Source organism: Bacillus rossius, chromosome 5 (genome assembly GCF_032445375.1).
Source record: "Bacillus rossius redtenbacheri isolate Brsri chromosome 5, Brsri_v3, whole genome shotgun sequence".
NCBI classification, from domain to species: Eukaryota; Metazoa; Arthropoda; class Insecta; order Phasmatodea; family Bacillidae; genus Bacillus; species Bacillus rossius.
The window spans coordinates 83,585,955-83,609,978 of NC_086333.1; the positions used below are offsets into that span (position 1 = coordinate 83,585,955).

Below are 24,024 nucleotides of genomic sequence, written 5' to 3' on the forward strand. Positions count from 1 at the left end.
AATTCGATTTGTAAAATGTATATGTTAATGGTAATGCCAAAGGTTAGGAATTTGACGTAACTAGTTATACCTTCCAAAATATTAGTTTTTTTATTATCTTGACTTAAAAGAACAAGCAAACATAAATGACATATATTTAGGTGATCAAATAGTCTCAATAACATATATACTATATCAGTGATAGTTATCTGTATGCGGACATATATTCCTAGAGAGCCAAAAATCTAAGTAAGGGTATTTCATACTAGTAATGTCTCGATTCACGTAACCTTACGTCTAGTTCAGTTGTTCGGAGACACTGCAAACTCTGCAGCACTGGACATCTGGATAGCAGTAACCAGAGACAAGGACGTTACGACCAGCTGAAAACTACGAATACTACTGTTCTAGTTGTTAAATTAGATGACGGCAGTCCAGCATCCTCCTCTGATCCTGAAAAGTCTTTATAATTAATGTGAAACGATCTCACCGACGTAGACCACATGGAACCTTAGATGTATGGTCGTCATGGTTGTGTCGGGAACTCAGGCCTCAGAATTCTTGTGACAGCGACTGACGGCTCCGACCATCGTCCTTCAGGGATGGAAAGTACGAAGATTCGAACCCAGGATGTTCAGGAATGTAGATATCGACCGAAGAGTAAGTTCATTCTTGAAGTTCGGAAAATCCATAATTCTGTCAAATTAATGCAGAATTTCATGAACCCAACTTTACGTCTATCTAAATAACGGAACTCCGCCGTAGTCTCGGAAATGTAAAGAGAAGTAAGACCCTCACTCATTACGTATCTTCCTCTCCAGATAATTTTTCCTTCTTTTATTTGCTTTTTACACATCCATATTCTAAAAACAACTATCGAACGAATACCTGTTTATAGCAACCATAGATTAATTAACCAAAGCTGGAATTGAAAAATCACAGACTTATGCAAGTAGGAATAACGAGAATTTAAACCGCGCTAAAATATAGTAATGGTTTTATAAATGCATAGATAAAATAGCTTTGCAATAGCATCATTAATTAGATTTGAGGCTCTCTATTCACATATTCCTCTTACTTTTTTTAACATAAAACATTTTAAATAAATTACATCAATTTTGCACTCATAATCTCATAAATAAAATGAAAAAAAAGAAAATGAAAAACTGTAAACATAGTGACGGTTTACAATGCATTGACCTAATTGGCCGAGGCATTCAGGATTGAATCGCTCTGATTGGTGTTCTGACAATAGATATGTACTTGAATAAAACAACAACCAAGAAACACAGACTGTGCTATAAAGTGGTGTGTAAATGGACGGCTCTGTGGCTCGGACACTGCAGGAGCAGCAGGGCCTGAAGTGTGCGGTGCGCCTGTGTGGCTGGGACACTGCAGGAGCAGCAGGGCCTGAAGTGTGCGGTGCGCCTGTGTGGCTGGGACACTGCAGGAGCAGCAGGGCCTGAAGTGTGCGGTGCGCCTGTGTGGCTGGGATACTGCAGGAGCAGCAGGGCCTGAAGTGTGCGGTGCGCCTGTGTGGCTGGGACACTGCAGGAGCAGCAGGGCCTGAAGTGTGCGGTGCGCCTGTGTGGCTGGGACACTGCAGGAGCAGCAGGGCCTGAAGTGTGCGGTGCGCCTGTGTGGCTGGGATACTGCAGGAGCAGCAGGGCCTGAAGTGTGCGGTGCGCCTGTGTGGCTGGGACACTGCAGGAGCAGCAGGGCCTGAAGTGTGCGGTGCGCCTGTGTGGCTGGGACACTGCAGGAGCAGCAGGGCCTGAAGTGTGCGGTGCGCCTGTGTGGCTGGGACACTGCAGGAGCAGCAGGGCCTGAAGTGTGCGGTGCGCCTGTGTGGCTGGGACACTGCAGGAGCAGCAGGGCCTGAAGTGTGCGGTGCGCCTGTGTGGCTGGGACACTGCAGGAGCAGCAGGGCCTGAAGTGTGCGGTGCGCCTGTGTGGCTGGGACACTGCAGGAGCAGCAGGGCCTGAAGTGTGCGGTGCGCCTGTGTGGCTGGGACACTGCAGGAGCAGCAGGGCCTGAAGTGTGCGGTGCGCCTGTGTGGCTGGGATACTGCAGGAGCAGCAGGGCCTGAAGTGTGCGGTGCGCCTGTGTGGCTGGGACACTGCAGGAGCAGCAGGGCCTGAAGTGTGCGGTGCGCCTGTGTGGCTGGGACACTGCAGGAGCAGCAGGGCCTGAAGTGTGCGGTGCGCCTGTGTGGCTGGGACACTGCAGGAGCAGCAGGGCCTGAAGTGTGCGGTGCGCCTGTGTGGCTGGGACACTGCAGGAGCAGCAGGGCCTGAAGTGTGCGGTGCGCCTGTGTGGCTGGGACACTGCAGGAGCAGCAGGGCCTGAAGTGTGCGGTGCGCCTGTGTGTTGAACTCGGCGCGGGAGGGGAGGCGGAGGTCTGGAGGGGCGCCGCGGTGCAAGGCCAGGAGACCTGGAGGTCCTGCCGACAGTCCACTCCCAGACAGCCATGAGGCGGGCGGCGGCGGTGCTGAGTCTGCTGGCGGCGGCGGTGGGGGCGGTGGGGGCGGCGCACCAGCGCTCCGGCGCGCGTGAGTACAGTGTCCGCGCTGTGGGTCAGCAGGTCAGCCGGCCGCGACCCTCATACCTCTGCCTCTCTCTTCCTGCCAGCACCGGTGCAACTCCGCTCTGCAAACATGTGTGCCTGACATTGTAATTAGAGACCTGAAAATTCGCTCATTCATTTCACGAAAGGCTAGAATTTTAAAGTACCTTAAAGTGCATTTTTGCTGCTTCGGTTATTGGGCCTCACTATATCTGAAGGACTTTGGGCCAATGGAAAAATGTAAACAAAAGAAGTATCGAATCACGAGCATCCCAGTTAACAGGTGCTACGAGTCAGTAACCAATGAGCAGATGCAATTCTCCCGAGTGCATAGAGGATCATGGAGTCCATCCTACAGGTCATTGAAATCGCGAATTTTTCCGGTCTCTAATTATAATTTTGTAGTTTTTGACGTGATAACGTCTTATAAATCGATGAACGCCTGTTGCACGCACGATAATGCATGACTCATTGTCACGTTCCGCCTGAGCCGAGCGTGCGTGAACCGGCCTACCACTGTGCGAGAAAATCTTCTATAATATCAAACGGGTTAAAGCGTGTTTTTTTTAACTAATTGTTCGTGATTATATTTTAAACATAATTATTTAAATTAAATTTGCGAAATTTGTAAATAATGTTTGAAAGTTAATAGGTATGCGATTTTTCGTCAATGTTTTCTTATGATGTTATCATGAAAAATTATTGTCCGTAAACCGACTTTACAGGCAACTCCCCTTTTTTAAAGGTAAGATTTGAAATGAGAATTTTGGAAATACATTTATTTAATCTAGTGTATCATCGGGTAGTATTCCCTCCATGCTGCGGGCCAGTTGTCTCCCAACTAGCAGCACAGAGTTGACCCTTTTATAGAAGGAGGGGTTTCGCAGTGAGAAATCAGCCAATATAAACGCAATGTGGGCACAGTATACATAGGACAGCGGAGTTTAGCCTGGCGCCAAATGAATATATGAAATTTCCGGGTCCCTATTTAATGGTACTTTCTTTCCGCGAGGCTGTCTTTAAAGTGTGCGTGTGTGATGTCTTATAGGTAGAGACCAGAAAAATTCGCGGATTCGATTCGCGTTATGCTAGGATCCAAACAGCTGTACCTTCATATTACTTCTGCGATTGGCTCACAGTTTATATTAAGGACTTTGAGCCAGTGGAAAACCTTCAACCAAAGAAGTATCGAATCGGAAGCATTCTCGTTGACAGGTCTCAGAAGTAATTAGCCAATGAGAATGTGGCATATGCCCGAATATGTGGGGTATCGTGGAATCTATCCTAGAGGTCTTTGAACTCGCGAATATTTCCAGTCTTTACTCATAGGTAGAGACCTGCGAAATTCGCGGTTTAGATGGCCTTCAGGATAGACTGCACGTACCCCTGTACACTCGGGCAAATAACGCAAGTTCATTGGCTGCCGACTTGTAAGTCGTCTCAGCTGGTTTGTCTGTTATTCGATCCTTCTTTGGTTGAGGGTTTATATCTGGTTGAGATTCGTCCAGATGAACAGTAAGCCAATAGCAAAATTATCTAAGAGGTATATGTGTTTGAATTCTAGCCTATCACCGAATGAATTCGCGAATTTCGCAGGTCTCTACGCATAGGGATATCGAACCACCGTTATCTGGACGCGCTATAGTACCTTGAGCCAGTGGCGAGACCGGCTATCGGGCTTGTGATGTCCGTGTGGAGCGAGTCAAAGAGCAGATGGCGTGCCACACAAGCTGGACTGCTTCTGGGTTGTGTGAAGGACTGTGCAGTACATCCTGGCAGCCAGGCGCACCTGAACGCTCGCCCTGTCCCCTCCTGCCAGGGGCGCAACTACACGCGGACTATAGTGACTGTGCGATTGAGAAATGCCAACATCAAACATTAAGTTAAAAATAAAAAAAATAGAAATTTCTTAATCATAATGACTCAAATAAAAAAAGTAATTTTACATGGATAGAGACCGGAAAAATTCGCGTGTTCAATGACCTCCAGGTTGAACTCCACAGTTCTACGTACACTCGGTCAAATATCACCCACTCATTGGCTGCTGTCTTGTGAGACGTCCCAACGTAGCAGCCTGTGATTAGATAAAGCTTTGGTTGAGTGTTTCTCATTGGCCCAGCGTCATCCAGGTGAGTTGTGAGCCAATAGCAGAGGCAGCACTGAGGTATAACTATTTGTATTTTAGCCTATCGCGAAATGAATTCGCGAATTTTTCCGGTCTCTGTTTATAAGACGTTATCACGTCAAAAAAAAAAAGAAGTAGCCAACACTTTCTTTCGAAAAGTTAGCTACTTTTAGATTGTTAGGTTGCCGATAATACCGCCCAGTCAGCTGATTTGAAAAGAAAATGAGAGCATTAGTCATGGCATTGCTCCTGAGCTGGGCCGGCTATGCGGGTGCTGGCTCACGAGCGACTGGTATCGGAGAGAGCTTCACTCCAGGAATGTGGGCCACGTAGCGGTCCTGCCTGTATCCCCCGCGCTTTCGCTCTCCCCCCCCCCCCCCCCACCCTCCTCCACCACGAGCAGTCGACCACGGAGCGAGATAGTCCTGTTTTCTTTGGAAACACACGCCAACCGTGCGGTTCTTAACGGCAACCTAACAGCCTGAAACTCTACTTTTCAAAAGAAGGTTTTGGCAACCTTGATAAATTTTTTTTGCTGGAAATATTCAGTTATTCGCCATAAATGTTCATCTATTTTTCCAATACGGAACACCATATTAAAGTGTTTAATCTTTAGTTTCAAAAATTAAAAACTGCATAGCCGCAAAGTATGAGTTTTGAAAATCATACCTTCAGTTTCAATCGCAAAAGAAATACACACGTGCATACCCCTGCACATGTGGACATGGCAATCATGCTACTCTGTTAATACACCATTGCATAAAGTCTGAACTAAGAACTATTGTAAAATTACTCATTTATTTGAGTCAATATGTTCAGTAATTTTTTTATGTTTTATTTATGTTTAAAAATAAATTTTAGATATTGGCATTTGTCAACCATGTGGCCATGTTCCGCCTGTTAAGTTGCGCTTCCTGGTAGGATGGTAGGAACTGAACAGACAGAGCTGCCGTGAGTGGCAACAGTGTCTCGCCAGTCCAAACTGTCGGTCCATCAATCCATCAGCGGTGATTGGGCCACAGTATATCTGAAGTACTTTGAGCCTATGACAAAATGTAAACAAAAGAAGTATCGAATCACGAGCATCCCAGTTAACAGGTGTCACGAGTCAATAACCAATGAGCAGATGCAATTCTCCCGAGTGAATAGAGGATCATGGAGTCAATTCTAGAGGTCATTTAACTCGCGAATTTTTCCGGTCTCTACTTATTAGACAACAATAAGGTATATCCGCGTTAACGAATGCTCCCTTGGATTGGCGGCCGTCTGCGAGAGAAACCATGGCCCTGTTTGGCCGGGCAATTAAGGATTGGATGGATATGATTGGTGTGCCGGCAGCAGATATGTTCCTGAAATAAACCCATCCAACCACGAAACACAGAAAGTGCTACAAACACACAGCTGGTCCGGAGATTATTACGCGAAAAGTGCATGGCCCTAGGTTTGTGTGACCACTTCTCCTTGCTTGTAACTGGCTCAGGATCAACAAGAACACTGCAGTCCAATCATCAACGCGACTCTGACACGTGTGTGTTTCCAGTCTACTTTTCTGCCGATTGAATCCTCGATATAATCGTGGCTCTACTGGTTAGACTTGGCACTTCTGTGTCTCTTGTTTTATTGGCAAGGTAGGTGAGCCTGAGCCAATGAAACTTCTTGTTCCGCAGCTCGACCTTTATTCGTCTAAGAACAATAATTGCGCTTACGATGGACCAAAAGCGCACCCAAATATCAAGGGTAGAGAAGATAAATATTGAGGGATAGAAAGCTATGTTCATTAACTTCATCGTTGGCAGGCTGACCTCAGCTCATTGTGTTGATATCCAACTGGTGTTCTCTGCAGTTCTTAGTTAGCGTTTCATGATTCCTTTTAGTCACGATTTCATTTGTATGGCATTGCTTTGCTCGGAGGGATAATTTATGTAGGTTGTATCACGATGCCTCTCTTACATTTGTTGTCCTGACACAAATATTATCAAAAGATGTTCCCTGAGTGTAATGTAGCGGGTGTAATATGTTTCGCAAGTGTTCGCAATGACTATTATCATCACGCGACTGTTTACACCATCACATTACACACAGTGAACACCTGTTGACAATAGTTGTTCGAGAGTGTTACCGAGATCAATTTACAGGAATGTCTCTTGACTAGTAGTAAAGACGAGCAAATATAAAACCAACATGGCGTGAAGTCTTCCTGCTTCCTAGCTGGTCCACACCTAGAACCAGGACTGACGCGTGCTGGGATTGGTTGTCAGTAAAGACCGAAAAAATTCTCGAATTCATTTCACGACAGGCTAAAATACAAATAGTTATACCTCAGTGCTGCCTCTGCTATTGGCTCACAACTCACCTGGAGGACTTTGGGCCAATGAGAAACACCCAACCAAAGCTTTATCGAATCACAGGCTGCTACGTTGGGACGTCTCACAAGACAGCAGCCAATGGGTGGGTGATATTTGACCGAGCGTACGTAGAACTATGGAGTTCATCCTGGAGGTCATTGAACCAGCGAATTTTTCCGGTCCATAGTTGTCAGGTATTATTCGTGGTGTTACAAGGGAGGCCTGGAACAGGTTGAGTTATAAAATGTTTGCATCAGCACGAACACTCTGAATGGAAATAACTGAACATGTCTAACCTGATTATGATATTATTAAAAGCGCATTGGTATTGCCTTTCTTGAGGATACTGTGGTATTCTGTGAATTCTCGCCCTACCGCACATCAGCTCGCGAGACGTTGGTGTCTACTTGCTGATGACGTGACTGTCGGACGTCGAGAGAGTCGTGTGGCCAGCACCTGCAGCTTGCGACGACCTCTATGTGGCTGGTCAGCTACCTCGAGGGGGAGAGGCAGGGTGCAATAACCAGCTAGGTCGCAACTACCGCCTCTTGAGTTGCTGTTTCCGAACTCTTTAAAACTGTACTCCCAGCGCATCAGCTACCATGCTTCAGTTTTGTCGACAACTGTAAAATGTACACGAACATAAGAACCTAAATATTACTTCTATTTATATTCGAACATACAGCGGTCTGTGTAGGAGATGTTATTTCGATGACAAATGGTTTCAAATTATACATTTCACAGGATGTTGAAACCTATCATCTTCATTTGTTTATCAGTCTCCTATTTACTCCTTTATGAAGAAAAAAAGGTCTCACTCTGGCAGCATTATCAAATTTACAGGAACCACTATAACTAGGATGATACACGAATAAAACTAAATAAACGTAGCCTGGAAAAAAATGCACATAAGTGCTGAAAAACTGAAGCCTTAAAAAAACTCTTTACGACTTATTTACTGTATAACCTCGGGCAGTATCGTATGCAGCACCTTAAAATGTTTAAAGCCTGATACGTTTGGGTTTCCATACGTGTGTAGTTGTAATCCCTGTAGTAAAGTTATAATCAGTTGATACTGAGCTAGAGTGTGCTCTAGTGTTGAGTCGTCGAGACAGGCCAACACACGGGCGAGAAGGCACAGTTTTACCGAGAGCAGCGCGCTTTGTTGATAACACGTCTGTTTGGTGAGCTTATTTTGTGAAGAAAACATTTCCACCTACCGCGTTGGTTATTTCATTTAATTGTCATTTATATTATCTGAGGACTTGTCCTGTGAGTTTATCACGACAGCATTATTGCATTTTATATTTCAAAACAGATATTTACTTAAAAGTAAATATTATCTTATAGCTATAAATGGTCACGCAGCTGTTAAATATCTGGTGAGAACTTTTGTGACCAAACAACAAATGCGAGACAGCTATTGTAATAATACGATATTTATCCATAAGTCCTTTCTAAATTTATCATAAACCACCTAGCCAATCAGTAATATTGTTGCTTTATTGTAGTATCGATTAATTTGCAGCTTTATTAGATAGAATATATTGCCCGACATGCATTGCTATGCCTCTTTCAATTTTTGTTAGTAATTACACATATACAAATCATCTCTCTTACCCTCTCTATCTCTCTAATATATGTCCCTCTATAAATCTTAGTATATTTATTTATATAAATATCTCTATATCTTTCTCCCTATATCTCTAACTATATATCTATGTATCTTTGTTTTTATCTATATCTCAATTCTTCTCCCTATCTGTATCATCTCTCTACGTCTCTCTACATCTCTCTATATATCTATATATTTATATATCCCTCGCTCTACCTCTCTATATATTAGTGTATCTCCCTCTCTCTATCTCTTTACACCTCTATCTCACTGTGTCTATATCTTCCTTTCTATATCTTTATAAAACAGAAAACTAACACACGTTTATTTTTATATATTTTTTACCTTTTTATCTTTTTATTAATCGTTTTCCCTTGAATAGCTGTGATATAGGTATATCAAAGCAAGCGCCTATTCTAATGTAAATTTGTGTCAAAATTTCATAGCAATCGGTGAAGAAGTTTCGAAAATTTTATATTTTTAACGAACGAAAATTTAAAATTGTATATACTTATATAGATTTTCTTTTCAAGAGGCTATCTAAACACGGCTTATCTAAAAGATTGCTGAAATGTAAATGCATGGTTGCAAGAGACCCCGCCTTTGTAGAATTGTTTTAAGTTTCAGATGTTAATATTGCTTTGCGAATAGAAGTGCTTGTAAAAAAAATTGGTTGTCTGTAAAGTCGGTTTACGGACGATAGTTTAACGTGACAACGTCATAACAAAACATTGATGAAATGATTGCATACTTTTATGAATAAAATTGAATCATTTTTATTGAATTATCACTATTTTGTATGGATACAAAGAAGGAGTGAAATGAAATCTACAATTTAATTGATAAATTTACTTTTATTTGCACACATTAATTCAAATATGTTTATTACTTTAACGAAGAGATTATTTTAACTAAAACTTTTATACATGTTTGCTATTTAACATCTTCCAATCTGTGTTATTCTGTTAAGGATAGGACGATGATAGGAAAAGTAGGAAACGAATAGGAGTGTTTCAAGTTTAATGTGCCTCGAAAAAGTCAAATCGATGGTTGTTCCAATCGTATGGAAGAAAGATAGATGCGGCGCAAGCGTACAATGAGCGTAATGGGACACAGCGTAACGAGACAATGTGCGTAACAGGACACTTTTTCGTGCGTGCAGCCGGCGTTCATCGATTTATTAGACGTTGTCACGTCAATATGATATTCCTAGTGCGCCTTAATGCCGGAGCAGTGGCGCAACAGAGCAGTTAGTTTGGTCGGGCTTGCAGAGGCTTGTGACCGTTACTTCCTCCTGCCCTCCCACCCCCTCCTCCATCTCCTACCTGCTCTGGGGGATACAGACAGGCGCACTACAGAAGCACACCAACACGCTACCATGCGCTAACTGTACACTGACGATGTCAGTACCAACCTCACAATGTTATTCACACTCAGACATCATTTATAGATAGAGACCTGAAAAATTCGCTCATTCATTTCACGATAGGCTAGAATCTTAAAAGTGAGCATTTCTGCTGCTTCGGTGATTGGGCCACAGTATATCTGAAGGACTTTGGGCCAATGAAAATTGTAAACAAAATAAGTATCGAATCACGAGCATCCCAGTTAACAGGTGCCACGAGTCAGTAGCCAATGAGCAGATGCAATTCTCCCGAAAGTCATTGAAATCGCGAATTTTTCCGGTCTCTATTTATAGATAATTTTTACAGACGTGACTTACCCATAATTTTACATTCTTAAAATTATTATTTTGATTCGTACAATATTTAGATGTTGGGGTAACGATTTAACCATTTTTTTTTTTTTTAATAAATTTTGCAAATCAACAAATGTTACACCATCATGTTGGAGAATTTTTTTTATTTAAACCACTTTCGTCAAAAAATCGTGTTTTGCAAACGCCTGTCTAATGTTTTGAAAATAAATAGGATGCATAACAATTAAGTAATATGTAACGCCTGAATGTAAAGGAATCGGTAAACGTTTATGTTTAAATACCAACATTTGTGTTAATGTTTGTGTTCCCACGTGTATTTGAGTGTGTCATTTCATTCTTGAAGGCACTAGTTGATGATAAATTCATATTTTCGCATTTGTGATATTTATAGTTACCACATTAAATAAAGCCGATACGTGTGTGTATTGCATTAGTGGGCATTTATTTAAATTATCATCGCGATTTTAGTAGCCAAATGTGGTTACATATTGTGAAACTACTAGATTAACTTAACATTCTTTTAGAGCATCAACTTTCAGTTTCTATTAAATTTTATGAAAATCCCTCATATCAAGACACGGATATACAAATTACACGATATTTTATCGAAACGAATAAATTTTAAAAGAGACCTAGATCTTGAACCGAACCCAAAGAATTTCTGTAAAAATCCTACTGTAGATCCTGATATCGTTCGGGACAGAACTAAATTTCTTCGGTTTGATGCTGTGTGTGTTTGGTGGTTGGTAGTGTCAGAATCGTTAGCGACCGATTTCATAGAAAATAAAATTAAGGATCTGTGTTGAAATGTCGGTGTACTTGCACACTTCTGGACCACAGTGTGGGGGGGGGGGGGTTGGTCCCCGAGGCCAGGGCTAGACCCGGGCTTCGAACCGCGGAGTCGGGCGAGAGTGCCTCCAGTGTTGACAGTGTTGTCACAGCCGGCTTGTTGTAGGGTGGAGGGGGGGGGGGGGGGTTTGCTGAGAGGTCTCGGCCGTAGCACGAGCATATAGTCTGGTACAGCGAAAGAAGTGTTTTTTTTTTTTTACCTAATAACGTCTTATGAATAGAGACCGGAAAAATTCGCGGATTCATTTCATGATAGGCTAAACTTCAAACATGTAAGCAATTCTGCTGGTTCTGCTATTGGCTCGCAGTTTAATTGGAGCTCTCTGGGCCATTAGCAGACTATTGACCAAAGAAGCGTCGAATCACAAGCTACCCAGTGGAAACGCCTCACAAGTTAGCACCCGATGAACTCACAAGTTAGCACCCAATGAACACGCGTGTTTGCTTGAGAAATGCAGAGGATAATGGAAGCTATACTAGAGGTCAATGAATCCGCGAATATTTCAGGTCTCTACTTATGAATCGATGAACGCCGGCTGCACGCACGAAAAAACCTTGACTCATTGTCACGTTCCGCCTGAAGCCGAGCGTGCAAGAACCGGCCAACCATCCATGCGAATAAATTCTTCTATAATATCAAACAGGTTAAGGCGGGCTTTTTTTAAAAAGCAGCAATTAAAAAATATATATATTTATCTTGTCCAATTTCGTCATTTCAAATTAAAAATTTATTGACATTGATTTGATTTCAGTTTTATTCCATAACTAATTGTTCGTGATTATATTTAAACAAATTATTTAAATTAAATTTGCAAAAACTGTAAATAATATTTGAAAATTAAAAAGTATGCAATTTTTCATCAATGTTTTCTTATGACGTTATCACGTAAAATTATCGTCCGTAAACTGACTTTACAGACAACCCCCTTTTTTTATTATTTACTTAATTTTTAGTTTTCTGTGATTTTAAGTGTAGAAATTTTGGGTAACCATGAATTTTATGAGTTCAAATTATTTAATTTTGCGGGCAATGATCTTTAATTATATGCGCAGGGAGAAAGCTGCGAGTGTGCAGATTGTTAGTTGTTTCGTAGATGTACGACATTTATTATTACTGAAGTTATAGTTATTTAGAAGCGATATGAAAAAAAATATTACGAAAGTGAATTTGTCACAATGCGCGCGTGCCATGCGACAAAATTTTCACAGAAAGAAAAACAAATTACTTACAAAAAAAAGCTACATGTATATATGCTTTTAAATATTATACTTCAGTGATTGGTATTGAATACTGGTTCATGTAATTAAAAACATTTATTTATTTTGAATATTAGTGATGTAAATTATTGTGTTTATAAACTTTTTCAAGGAAATTTATATAAGTATGGTTATGCTCCCTTGTGTATAATTTATTTGTACTATTAATTATTTCATTATTTTTAATACATAATTTTAATTAATAAATTATGATAAACATTCAGTATATTTACTGATTTTAATTAAATCTCTATTATTTTACGAAATTAAAAAAAAATCATTTTATACATGTGTTTATAATTATTAATATTGAATAATGAGTATTTCTTTAAATTGTTAAAATTTATTGAATTTATAGTTTACCAACCGTATTTATAATCACAATCCAGTCATTTTATTATTTTGTTTCTAATAATTATTTGCATGCAACGTTAAAAATAAAATTGTATTACCTTTAACGCACGTACATAAGTACAATCCTTTTTTTTTTTTTTTTGGCGCATGTGTTGCACGCCGGGCTGACCGGCCTGCCTCGTCTCCGGCAGCCTCGCAACAGTATTGTTCTCTCCTCCGAGACGGTGGCCAGAGCCAGGTGGCGTGGAGCATGTTGTGATCCCGGAGGCTATGCGCAGTGTCTGACCGAGTGTGCTCTCTGCCGCAGCGTACTTCATCCACCAGTGCAGCAAGAGCGACCCGCAAGTGAACGAGTGCATGAGGGAGGCGGCCAACCACCTGGTCGCCAACTTCAGGAGGGGTGAGTTGCTCTCTCTCTCTCTCTCTCTCTGAACAACCCTCGCCGTCTGCGCGGACCTGTCAGCTGTTCTTTCCGACGATAACCAAACAATTAGAACTGATCTGGACAACTTTAAGCAAGATATTTCCTATTGTATTTTTTTTTTCTCCATAAGGAGAGGCTTGGAGAAGCATTTAAGTGGTGTGATAGGTTCCCAATGAAGCAATGGCTTAATTACAGCATAATAAGCAACAGTGTAACTCATGTACGTAACATTCACTAACTGTGAATTTTTTAACATTTTTACAGGGTTTTTTTTATCCATACATGCAAAAAAAATACGTAGATGCTGCTAATATTTTTTTTTTGTTAATTCGAGATAAAAATTTTAGTTCCTGCTGAATTCTCTTAGGAAACCTAACAAAAAAAATATTTTTTTTTAGGGTTGTCAAGGTGTAAATACTAGAAGTCATCATCAGAGCTCGTGACATTACACAACTGCTTACCGTGGCATGTCGTATCCACTTACTGACGCAGAGTGCTCGCCACTTTGGGGCGTAAGACGCCAGCAGCAGGGACGTAACTAGACTAGTTTCCACCCGAGGCAAGAATTAATCTTGTCATCATGGCACCCTCATTGTTCTTTCTTTTCAGACCAACCGAAGCAAAACCTTTCCCGACAGCACCTCATACAGCCTCCACATATTAATTTATCTGTTCTCAAAATCTTCTGATTCAACTAAGATGGTAAATAAACATTTCTTATTTACAGTCATTTAATTTTTAATAGATCGCAAGTTGGACAGTTCACGAAAACTAAAAAGTTTTTAAATATTTTACGATACAAGTGTATGTATCTTTCAATACAAATAATTCAGTTCATCTGCCATCCAACCCTCCAGACGAGAAAAAGAGGCGCCCCTGACTCTCCGGGCAGGCCGCTAATGGGATGTGCCTGGCGGTAGGGGAGGTGCCAGCATGGCGCGTCTCCCGCCGGCCGGCCGGCCTCATCGCTAGCAGCCTCGTAACAATATAACAACTCCCTCGCGTTGTTCCACTCCTGGTTCACGCGACCGCAGACAGTGACGCGAGCTTCACAAGTGACGCCCGGGAGTAATGACGTCAGAAACTGAACCCTAGCCAAGCCTGAGATCGCTAACACTTGTTTTTTTATGTTGTCCGATCACTAAACGTTTTTAAAACAGATTTTAGACATTTTTATTTTATTTTATGGTATTTCTAATATTGTTTAAATAAATACAACAACATATTTTCCCTTACATTTTGTTTCATATCTCAATAACAATTTATAACACTTACCTACAGGTTCTAAGTGTCTCTGGTCCTAAAGGCTTATCCAACTCGACATGTCAAGAGTTTGCCATGTTATTTCAAGAACAAAAAAAAAGTCCTCTGTAACAGTATGAATTTTGTGTTGTCGTTTATTTTAATTTTTTATTTTTCCAAAGCACCCTTTGTCTACATCATACAACTATAAAAAATCTTTTTCCCAGTTACTGTTAAAAGGTAGCAATTAAAAAAAAATTGCGTGCTATCTAATGATGTAACGAATGCGAATATAGAGTTTTGAAAGTCTGGGTTGGTAGGACTGTTAGTGCGATTGGCGGTCGCCCTAGCGTCGCCCGCCGGTACTACCGGTGAATAGAGTTTTTTTTTAAATTTTTTATTAGTTTTTTAAAAGAAGTTGATTATTAATAACACTAAAAGGAAAATAAGGTTAATGTAACTAAGAGAAGAATAATGTTTAGGTTTGTTTAAATTAATATATTTTTTTAGTTTCTTAAAGTAAGTTAATTATTTAAAAACAAAAATTCAAAATTATGTGTAATGACTGGTAAAAGTTTAAAAGAAGAATATCTAATTGTTTGTTTGAATTTTATTTTATTTTGTTTTCTAATGAAAAGTTTATTATTCGTACAAATTATATGGCTTTATTACCTATTACTTAAAGTTAAGTTCGATAAAATATATAATTATAAGGTTAGCTACCTTAAAGAAAAAATTTATGTTAATTTGAAGAAAAAAAGGAGGAAGAAATAAAATTATAATGAAAAAGTCGATAAATTCATATTTATGTCTTACTTAATATTATATTCACATTTAAAGAAATATATAAAGTATTCTCATGAGTAGTATATGAATGGGGTTTCTGGGACTGGAGCGTGAAGTGGGTCAAAGACCGGCGTTTCAGAAGCCATCTTGGATGAACTTGTCCTTGGCCTTTAACCTTGAATCTGGGCGCCATTTTGGATCCGCCATTATCAATCCCGCCATTTTTTAATTTCGCCTACTCCCTAAGCAGATTGAGGAGCTGGAGTCGATGTCCACCATCTTGTATTGTGGCATCATGGTGGCCATATTGGATGGCCTTGACCTTTGACCTTGATCTCGACCTATGACCTTTCATTTCGCCATCTTGACATCGAGCAACCAAATCATGAATGTTGCAATTTTCCTTATGGTCGCCATATTGAATTCTGACATCATATTCACCATATTTTTTATCTGCTGGGGGTCACCATCTTGGATGACGACACGACCACCATTTTGGTTTTTTCTGTTCCACTGGAGTCCGCCATCTTGAATTCCATAATCTTTGTTTCTGCTGTTTGTTCCTTGAGAGAGCCAGCATTGCTATGTCTCATTAACATAAGTCAATGTTCCATTGCATGCTAATGTTGTCCGTATCAGTACAATAAATTTAATATTTTTTCAAAATACGCTGGAAGTGCTGTGATTTGAACCATGACAGCTTGGCCCTCTGGGTTAGAAAACATATGCTTTTGACTGCACGGTCATCGAGTAATTTACCAGATTGAGAATTAATTAAAATATATAAATAAATAACACACATTCGGAGTTGTATTTTTTTAAATTTAAGGAATAATAGCATCACCTGTTCGAGACCAAGACACCATAGATGTTTGTTTATTTTAATACATGCTACAAGGAGTGCAAGTTAAAAAACTTCGCCTGCCGCCATCTTGTTTTCAGTAATCTATACCAGGAGTGATATAATACACAACATTCTGCCAGAGTGCATTGCCGCCATATTAGTTAGATTTTTTGTCCGCTAGAGTGCAGGAATCATTTATTAATGTGACATCCGCCATCTTTTAATTTGGGCGCCATCTTAAAATCCTCTAATTATTGAGGTATAAATTCGGAATAAACTCTAAAATTCATCAAAAAAATATTACTTGTTGATTTACTGACTGATTATATCGATATAAAGGTCCAAGATGGCCGCCGTGACGCTCCGGTCCCAGTAACTCGGGTGCGAGTGTTGGTAGCGTGCAGTCGGCCGCAGTGCGGGAGGTGTGGACCACTGCGCAGGCATCCCGGAGCTGGGCTACAAGGAGGTGGAGCCCATCGTCATAGACGAGATCAGCATCGCGCTGGGCAGCGGGCCGGACGGCTACCGGGGCACCTTCAAGGACATCGAGGCGTTCGGCGTCAGCAACCTCACCGTGGTCGCCGTCAGGTGCGCTGACCCCGGGCCCTCACAAGCTAACCCTCTTTGGCAATACAAACTTCCATTCATTCCAAACAAACATGATTTAACACAATTATTACTCGCTTCAAAATTATTGCAATATTTGCTGATCAATCAATAATGATTAACTAACAATTACTCACTGCTAAAATACTCACACCATAAAGAAAAAAAATAATTAGTTTACGTAGCTAAACCAATACTCATATAACGCTGTTTAACAATACTTATGTGCACAAGTAATTATAATAACACGTATGTAAAAGAACACAATTTGCCAGCCTGACCAGGGGACTGTGACTCTAGAGCAGAGAGCCACGGTAGTGTAGCGGTGTTGCCAGCCTGACCAGGGGACTGTGATTTGAGAGCAGAGAGCCACTGTAGTGTAGCGGTGTTGCCAGCCTGACCAGGGGACTGTGATTTGAGAGCAGAGAGCCACGGTAGTGTAGCGGTGTTGCCAGCCTGACCAGGGGACTGTGATTTGAGAGCAGAGAGCCACTGTAGTGTAGCGGTGTTGCCAGCCTGACCAGGGGACTGTGACTCGAGAGCAGAGAGCCACTGTAGTGTAGCGGTGTTGCCAGCCTGACCAGGGGACTGTGACTCGAGAGCAGAGAGCCACGGTAGTGTAGCGGTGTTGCCAGCCTGACCAGGGGACTGTGACTCGCACGTGTCTGCCGCAGGTCGGACTTGGACTCGTTGCAGTTCCAGCTCAGCTTCTACATCCCCAAGATCTCGGTGCGGGCTGGCTTCCGCAGCTCCGGGGTGCTCATCATGGTGCAGGCGTCCGGCGGCGGCGACTACTGGGGCGAGTATGGTACGACCAGCAAACACCCCCTCGCCCCTAGCGACACTCTGTCACCTCTTCTACACGGTTGCTCGTTCATGTCCATACTGGCACATTCTGTTTGTATCAGTGTTTTCATAGTTAATATATGTTGTTTATGGTAATTCCCAGTGTTGCGAATTCAAAATTCACATTAAATACCAGAAAATTAAATTATTCCTCTGATTTTCCTTCCATCCTTTTGCTTCTTGGGTTTTTGCCACGTGTCACTGAGTGTGCATTATCATTGAAAAAGACAGTATGAGTGTGACATGTTACTGGACTCAAGCTCTCCAGAAGTCGCTAGTAAGCCCCGAGAGTCCGAGAGCTGCCCAGACATGCCCCGACCCGCCGAGCCGAACAGAGACCTCGGCCGGCGGCGGCAAGTGTCTGTGTCAGCCGGAGCCGGAGCCAGTTGACCCAGTGGCGTGGCGTGTGTTGCAGAGGGGGTGAAGGCCAAGGTGTACTTCAGGGCGAAGCCACACGTGTACCGAGGCCGGCGCTACCTCGTCAACGAGGAGCTCAAGATGGACTTCGCCGTGAGGAGCATCAGGATGGGGATCGAGAACATCCATAACGGCAACACCGTCATACGTGAGTGCAGCCTGCTCTCCCCGAGTCGAACACAATCACCCCTCAATCTACCGTGTGCGATTACATCAAGTGAAAGAATTAGCGTGCATTTGTTTGAATATCATAAATAATTGTCTCAATTCGTAAAAATTTTGGTAACCAACCACTGAGATAGCAAGGCACTAGCTGTCTCGAAACTTGACTAAAATTGATCTTTATATTTTTATGTTGTTACTTAAACCTTAGTGGGGTGGTTTGGAGTATCATGTTGGGTCCGATATTTAGAAAAATTATTTTACACACAACTTGTGTTCAATCACTTAACATTGAGTCTCGTTTTAATGTTCTATTTCGTAGAGACCCTAAATGTAATGTCAAATATCCTCTGACGCATTCACAATTGAAAAATAAAGGTAAATAATAAGTTTGTGGAGTTCATCCTCACAAAAGATGAAGGCTTGAAAATTATGGGTCTCTTCTACAGAAAGTGATGCAAGTCTCTGGAGATTGCAATAAATTCTGAAAGTTGGAACTGTATGAGGATACTTCCACCCACATGAACGTGTGCTCATGCGGGAACAGGAATATCCGTGAGGACCAGAAGCGCGTGCCTGTTCCAGAGGCGGCTCTGAACCTGATGATCAACGCCAATGCCCAGGACCTGCTGAAGGAGATGAAGCCGGACCTGCAGCGCAAGCTGGTCACCATCATGGAGCACTTCCTCGACAACCTGTTCGCCAAGATCCCCTACGACATGTGGCTGACCGACTAGCTGTCCCTGCTCGGTCCACCACCTCTTCGCCAAGATCCCCTACGACATGTGGCTGACCGACTAGCTGTCCCTGCTCGGTCCACGTCCTCTCCGCCAAGATCCCCTACGACATGTGGCTGACCGACTAGCTGTCCCTGCTCGGTCCACCACCTCTTCGCCAAGATCCCCTACGACATGTGGCTGACCGACTAGCTGTCCCTGCTCGGTCCACCACCTCTTCGCCAAGATCCCCTACGACATGTGGCTGACCGACTAGCTGTCCCTGCTCGGTGCACGACCTCTTCGCCAAGATCCCCTACGACATGTGGCTGACCGACTAGCTGTCCCTGCTCGGTCCACCACCTCTTCGCCAAGATCCCCTACGACATGTGGCTGACCGACTAGCTGTCCCTGCTCGGTCCACCACCTCTTCGCCAAGATCCCCTACGACATGTGGCTGACCGACTAGCTGTCCCTGCTCGGTCCACCACCTCTTCGCCAAGATCCCCTACGACATGTGGCTGACCGACTAGCTGTCCCTGCTCGGTCCACCACCTCTTCGCCAAGATCCCCTACGACATGTGGCTGACCGACTAGCTGTCCCTGCTCGGTGCACGACCTCTCCGCCCAGATCATCCACCAGTGGACCTTTGGACCACCTGCTTCTCCTGTTGAACATGTGGCTGGCCGACTAGCTGTCCCTGCTCGGTCCACGACCTCTCCGCCCAGATCATCCACCAGTGGACCTTTGGACCACCTGCTTCTCCTGTTGGACATGTGGCTGACCGACTAGCTGTCCCTGCTCAGTCCACGACCTCTCTGTCCAGATCATCCACCAGTGGACCTTTGGACCACCTGCTTCTCCTGTTGGACATGTGGCTGGCCGACTAGCTGTCCCTGCTCGGTCCACGACATCTCCGCCAAGATCCCCTACGACATGTGGCTGACCGACTAGCTGTCCCTGCTCGGTCCACCACCTCTTCGCCAAGATCCCCTACGACATGTGGCTGACCGACTAGCTGTCCCTGCTCGGTCCACGACCTCTCCGCCCAGATCATCCACCAGTGGACCTTTGGACCACCTGCTTCTCCTGTTGGACATGTGGCTGGCCGACTAGCTGTCCCTGCTCGGTCCACCACCTCTTCGCCAAGATCCCCTACGACATGTGGCTGACCGACTAGCTGTCCCTACTCGGTCCACCACCTCTTCGCCAAGATCCCCTACGACATGTGGCTGACCGACTAGCTGTCCCTGCTCGGTCCACCACCTCTTCGCCAAGATCCCCTACGACATGTGGCTGACCGACTAGCTGTCCCTGCTCGGTCCACCACCTCTTCGCCAAGATCCCCTACGACATGTGGCTGACCGACTAGCTGTCCCTGCTCGGTCCACCACCTCTTCGCCAAGATCCCCTACGACATGTGGCTGACCGACTAGCTGTCCCTGCTCGGTCCACCACCTCTTCGCCAAGATCCCCTACGACATGTGGCTGACCGACTAGCTGTCCCTGCTCGGTCCACCACCTCTTCGCCAAGATCCCCTACGACATGTGGCTGACCGACTAGCTGTCCCTGCTCGGTCCACCACCTCTTCGCCAAGATCCCCTACGACATGTGGCTGACCGACTAGCTGTCCCTGCTCGGTCCACCACCTCTCCGCCCAGATCATCCACCAGTGGACCTTTGGACCACCTGCTTCTCCTGTTGGACATGTGGCTGACCGACTAGCTGTCCCTGCTCAGTCCACGACCTCTCTGTCCAGATCATCCACCAGTGGACCTTTGGACCACCTGCTTCTCCTGTTGGACATGTGGCTGGCCGACTAGCTGTCCCTGCTCGGTCCACGACCTCTCCGTCCAGATCATCCCCAAGTGGACCTTTGGACCACCTGCTTCTCCTGTTGGACATGTGGCTGACCGACTAGCTGTCCCTGCTCAGTCCACGACCTCTCTGTCCAGATCATCCACCAGTGGACCTTTGGACCACCTGCTTCTCCTGTTGGACATGTGGCTGGCCGACTAGCTGTCCCTGCTCGGTCCACGTCCTCTCCGCCAAGATCCCCTACGACATGTGGCTGACCGACTAGCTGTCCCTGCTCGGTCCACCACCTCTTCGCCAAGATCCCCTACGACATGTGGCTGACCGACTAGCTGTCCCTGCTCGGTCCACGTCCTCTCCGCCCAGATCATCCACCAGTGGACCTTTGGACCACCTGCTTCTCCCGTTGATATCCTCTTGGACATGTGGGTTATTGCTTGGCTCCCTCGTCCATTTGGTGTCCTTTGTTCTCCATCGTCCACCCGCCAAGATCCTCAAGGCATGAAGGACTGACTCATGTTGCCAGTAGCTACACTCTTGCTACCTCTTCATCCAGATCCACTTACACTGTGCTCACCTAACTACAGCCTGACAAAGAAGATCCTCAAGGCATGAGGGACTGACTCATGTTTACAGTAGCTACACTCTTGCTACCTCTTCATCCAGATTCACTTACACTGTGCTCAACTGACTGCAGCCTGACAAAGAAGATCTTCAAGGCATGAGGGACTGACTCATGTGGCATGTAGCTACACTCTTGCTACCTCTTCATCCAGATCAACTTACACTTTGCTCAACTAACTACAGCCTGACAAAAAGATTCTCAAGGCATGAAGGACTGACTCATGTGGCCAGTAGCTACACTCTTGCTACCTCTTCATCCAGATCCACTTGCACTGTGCTCAACTAACTACAGCCTGACAAAGAAGATCCTCAAGGCATGAGGGACTGACTCATGTTGCCAGTAGCTACACTCTTGCTACCTCTTCATCCAGATCAACTTACACTTTGCTCAACTAACTACAGCCTGACAAAAAGATTCTCAAGGCATGAAGGACTGACTCATGTGGCCAGTAGCTACACTCTTGCTACCTCTTCATCCAGATCCACTTACACTTTGCTCAACTAACTACAGCCTGACAAAGAAGATCCTCAAGGCATGAAGGACTGACTCATGTGGCCAGTAGCTACACTCTTGCTACCTCTTCATCCAGATCCACTTACACTGTGCTCAACTGACTACAGCCTGACAAAGAAGATCCTCTCTGGCGTGTATTTGATGGACTCGCTCCACAATTCTGAAATGTGCGAGCAAATTGTTCTCGTCAGCTCTTTTCGAACACAGGTGTACAATATCTTAGCATTGCAAGCCAGTCATTCTGCGTTTTTTTTTCTGTGATATCCGAAGCTAATGCGCCTGTTTCATTTATCATGGTTCTAGATAAAGGAATAGTTTCCATTCTACCATTTCACTTGTATCACTGTAAAATTCATTCCAAAGTTTACTAACAAGTAAACAGGGTCACAAAGAAGCATAATAAATTAAAATTTATTCCGAACATGTTTAAAGAAAAGGTAGTTAGGAAGGATCTTGAATTGTGTTTCATTTAGAAAATAATACGTAAATGACTTATTTCCTGAATTAATCCGAGAGCTATAAATGTGTTGAGGATAAAATTGTGGTCATTTATTTTATTTTTGCTCTGTATCCAGGTTTGGGTAAAATCAATTTTTTCTTAAAAATTCGGTTGAAAAATAATTTAGTATTTTTAATTTTAAATCTCAGATATATGCTTTATAGTAAATTGCCAATCTGAAGGCTGCTGGAATGATTGACGTTTATTTCATTAGAGATAATAATAATTATAGTTATTTGGAATTGTTAAATTAATGTTATTTGTTATTTTTTTATAAAAGTGTTGAAACCATGTGATAAATATGGACTGTGTGCATAATAAACACACTTGTTTTGTACTCTGTAGTTTTTGTACAAACATTTTCCATTACACCTTAAGTCAGCTTCTATAAACCAAGGATAAAAATAAAAAATGAAAACTAATGCCAAGAGACATACTTCTTCAGCCCAGCAAAATTAAATTTGAATTGCTGCTGCAACTATATTTAGGTAATTAATTCAACCAAATATTGTGTATAAAAAACAGTTTTAATAACACGTCTTCTTATTGATTTAATTTTTAATTAACTTTTTGCTAAACTAAAAAAAATGAAATTCTATAGGACTTTATATGTGTACATGGGTGTACACTCTTTATATAATAAATATGCTATGTTGAATGCCTATGTTAAAGTTGAAATTAAATTCTTAGAAATTAATACCATAAAAATTAATAATACTGCTGACTAGTTATGCTGTGTCTAGAAATTAAGAGTAAACATTTTAAAATTTATTTTAGACATAGGTTAAAAAGGGTTTTCATTAATTAACCAGTATTTTGAGTTTTAAGATAAAGTTATTTGGATAGTTTGAAGGCTTCCATGAGCTTCATAGGAAAGTGTCAACAGGTGAAGTACATTCATGTGAACCTTCAACTGCGTGTAACACAATCCTTAAAAATAATAAAATAAGTTAAGCTGAGTAAACAGTGTTCAAGAGGGTAATCTAATAAATTATAGCCAAGGATGGATGCAAAGGTTAAATTAGCAAGTAGTGAAATTGACACATTTCGTTTAATCCTAGGCAAAAGCCTCACGTAAATCCTTGTACAAATACATCATTCTTTCACATACAAAAGTAATACTGTTAGCATGAAAAAGCAGCGGTACAAATGCCACGGCAAAATACGTGAACGCATATCTATATTTTCTTTAGGATTAAATACTTGATAGAATACATGATAGAAACTTGATAGATACTTGATAGATAGAAATTTTACAATTAATTTAACGCTTACACACAGGGACAATGAATGTCGTTTACACAGACAAATGCCTCATTAGTGAATACAAAAAACGTTAAATGAACATGCAGGCGACCGCGGCCTGACCTACACTAGGCGGTTTAAAGCTTAGTTTAAAGCATGATAAAGCATGATATCAAAAGAAAACTCACAAATTAATACATTAAATACATTACGTAAAAACAAGTCCAAACGAAGAGTGACGACATGACGGGGAGAAACGTCAAACAAACTACACGTGATATAGAGAGCAATTAATACAAAAACGAGCAAGATAAAAATAAATGCCAAATAGAATTTAGTTGGTGACGGCTGAAATAAGAATTTAGAAAATAGCAATTACCAATTACCAATTACATAACTGTAAGGGTCACCACCTTACAAACACTTACGTGCATTCTCCCCGCTGTCACACTCTCTCTCTAAAGCAATTAT

At 42.7% G+C, this 24,024-nt stretch overlaps 1 protein-coding gene across 1 annotated transcript; it reads left to right on the forward strand.

The window, feature by feature from the left end:
- The first annotated feature begins 2,435 nt into the window (after nucleotides 1-2,435).
- Nucleotides 2,436-22,645, forward strand: LOC134532402 (uncharacterized). The gene is made up of 6 exons (XM_063368843.1): nucleotides 2,436-2,532; nucleotides 13,119-13,211; nucleotides 16,548-16,695; nucleotides 17,388-17,521; nucleotides 17,975-18,124; nucleotides 18,724-22,645. Exons 1-6 carry the CDS (start codon nucleotides 2,451-2,453, stop codon nucleotides 18,873-18,875), a joined length of 759 nt encoding a protein of 252 aa, XP_063224913.1. The 5' UTR covers nucleotides 2,436-2,450; the 3' UTR covers nucleotides 18,876-22,645.
- Nucleotides 22,646-24,024: the final 1,379 nt, after the last annotated feature.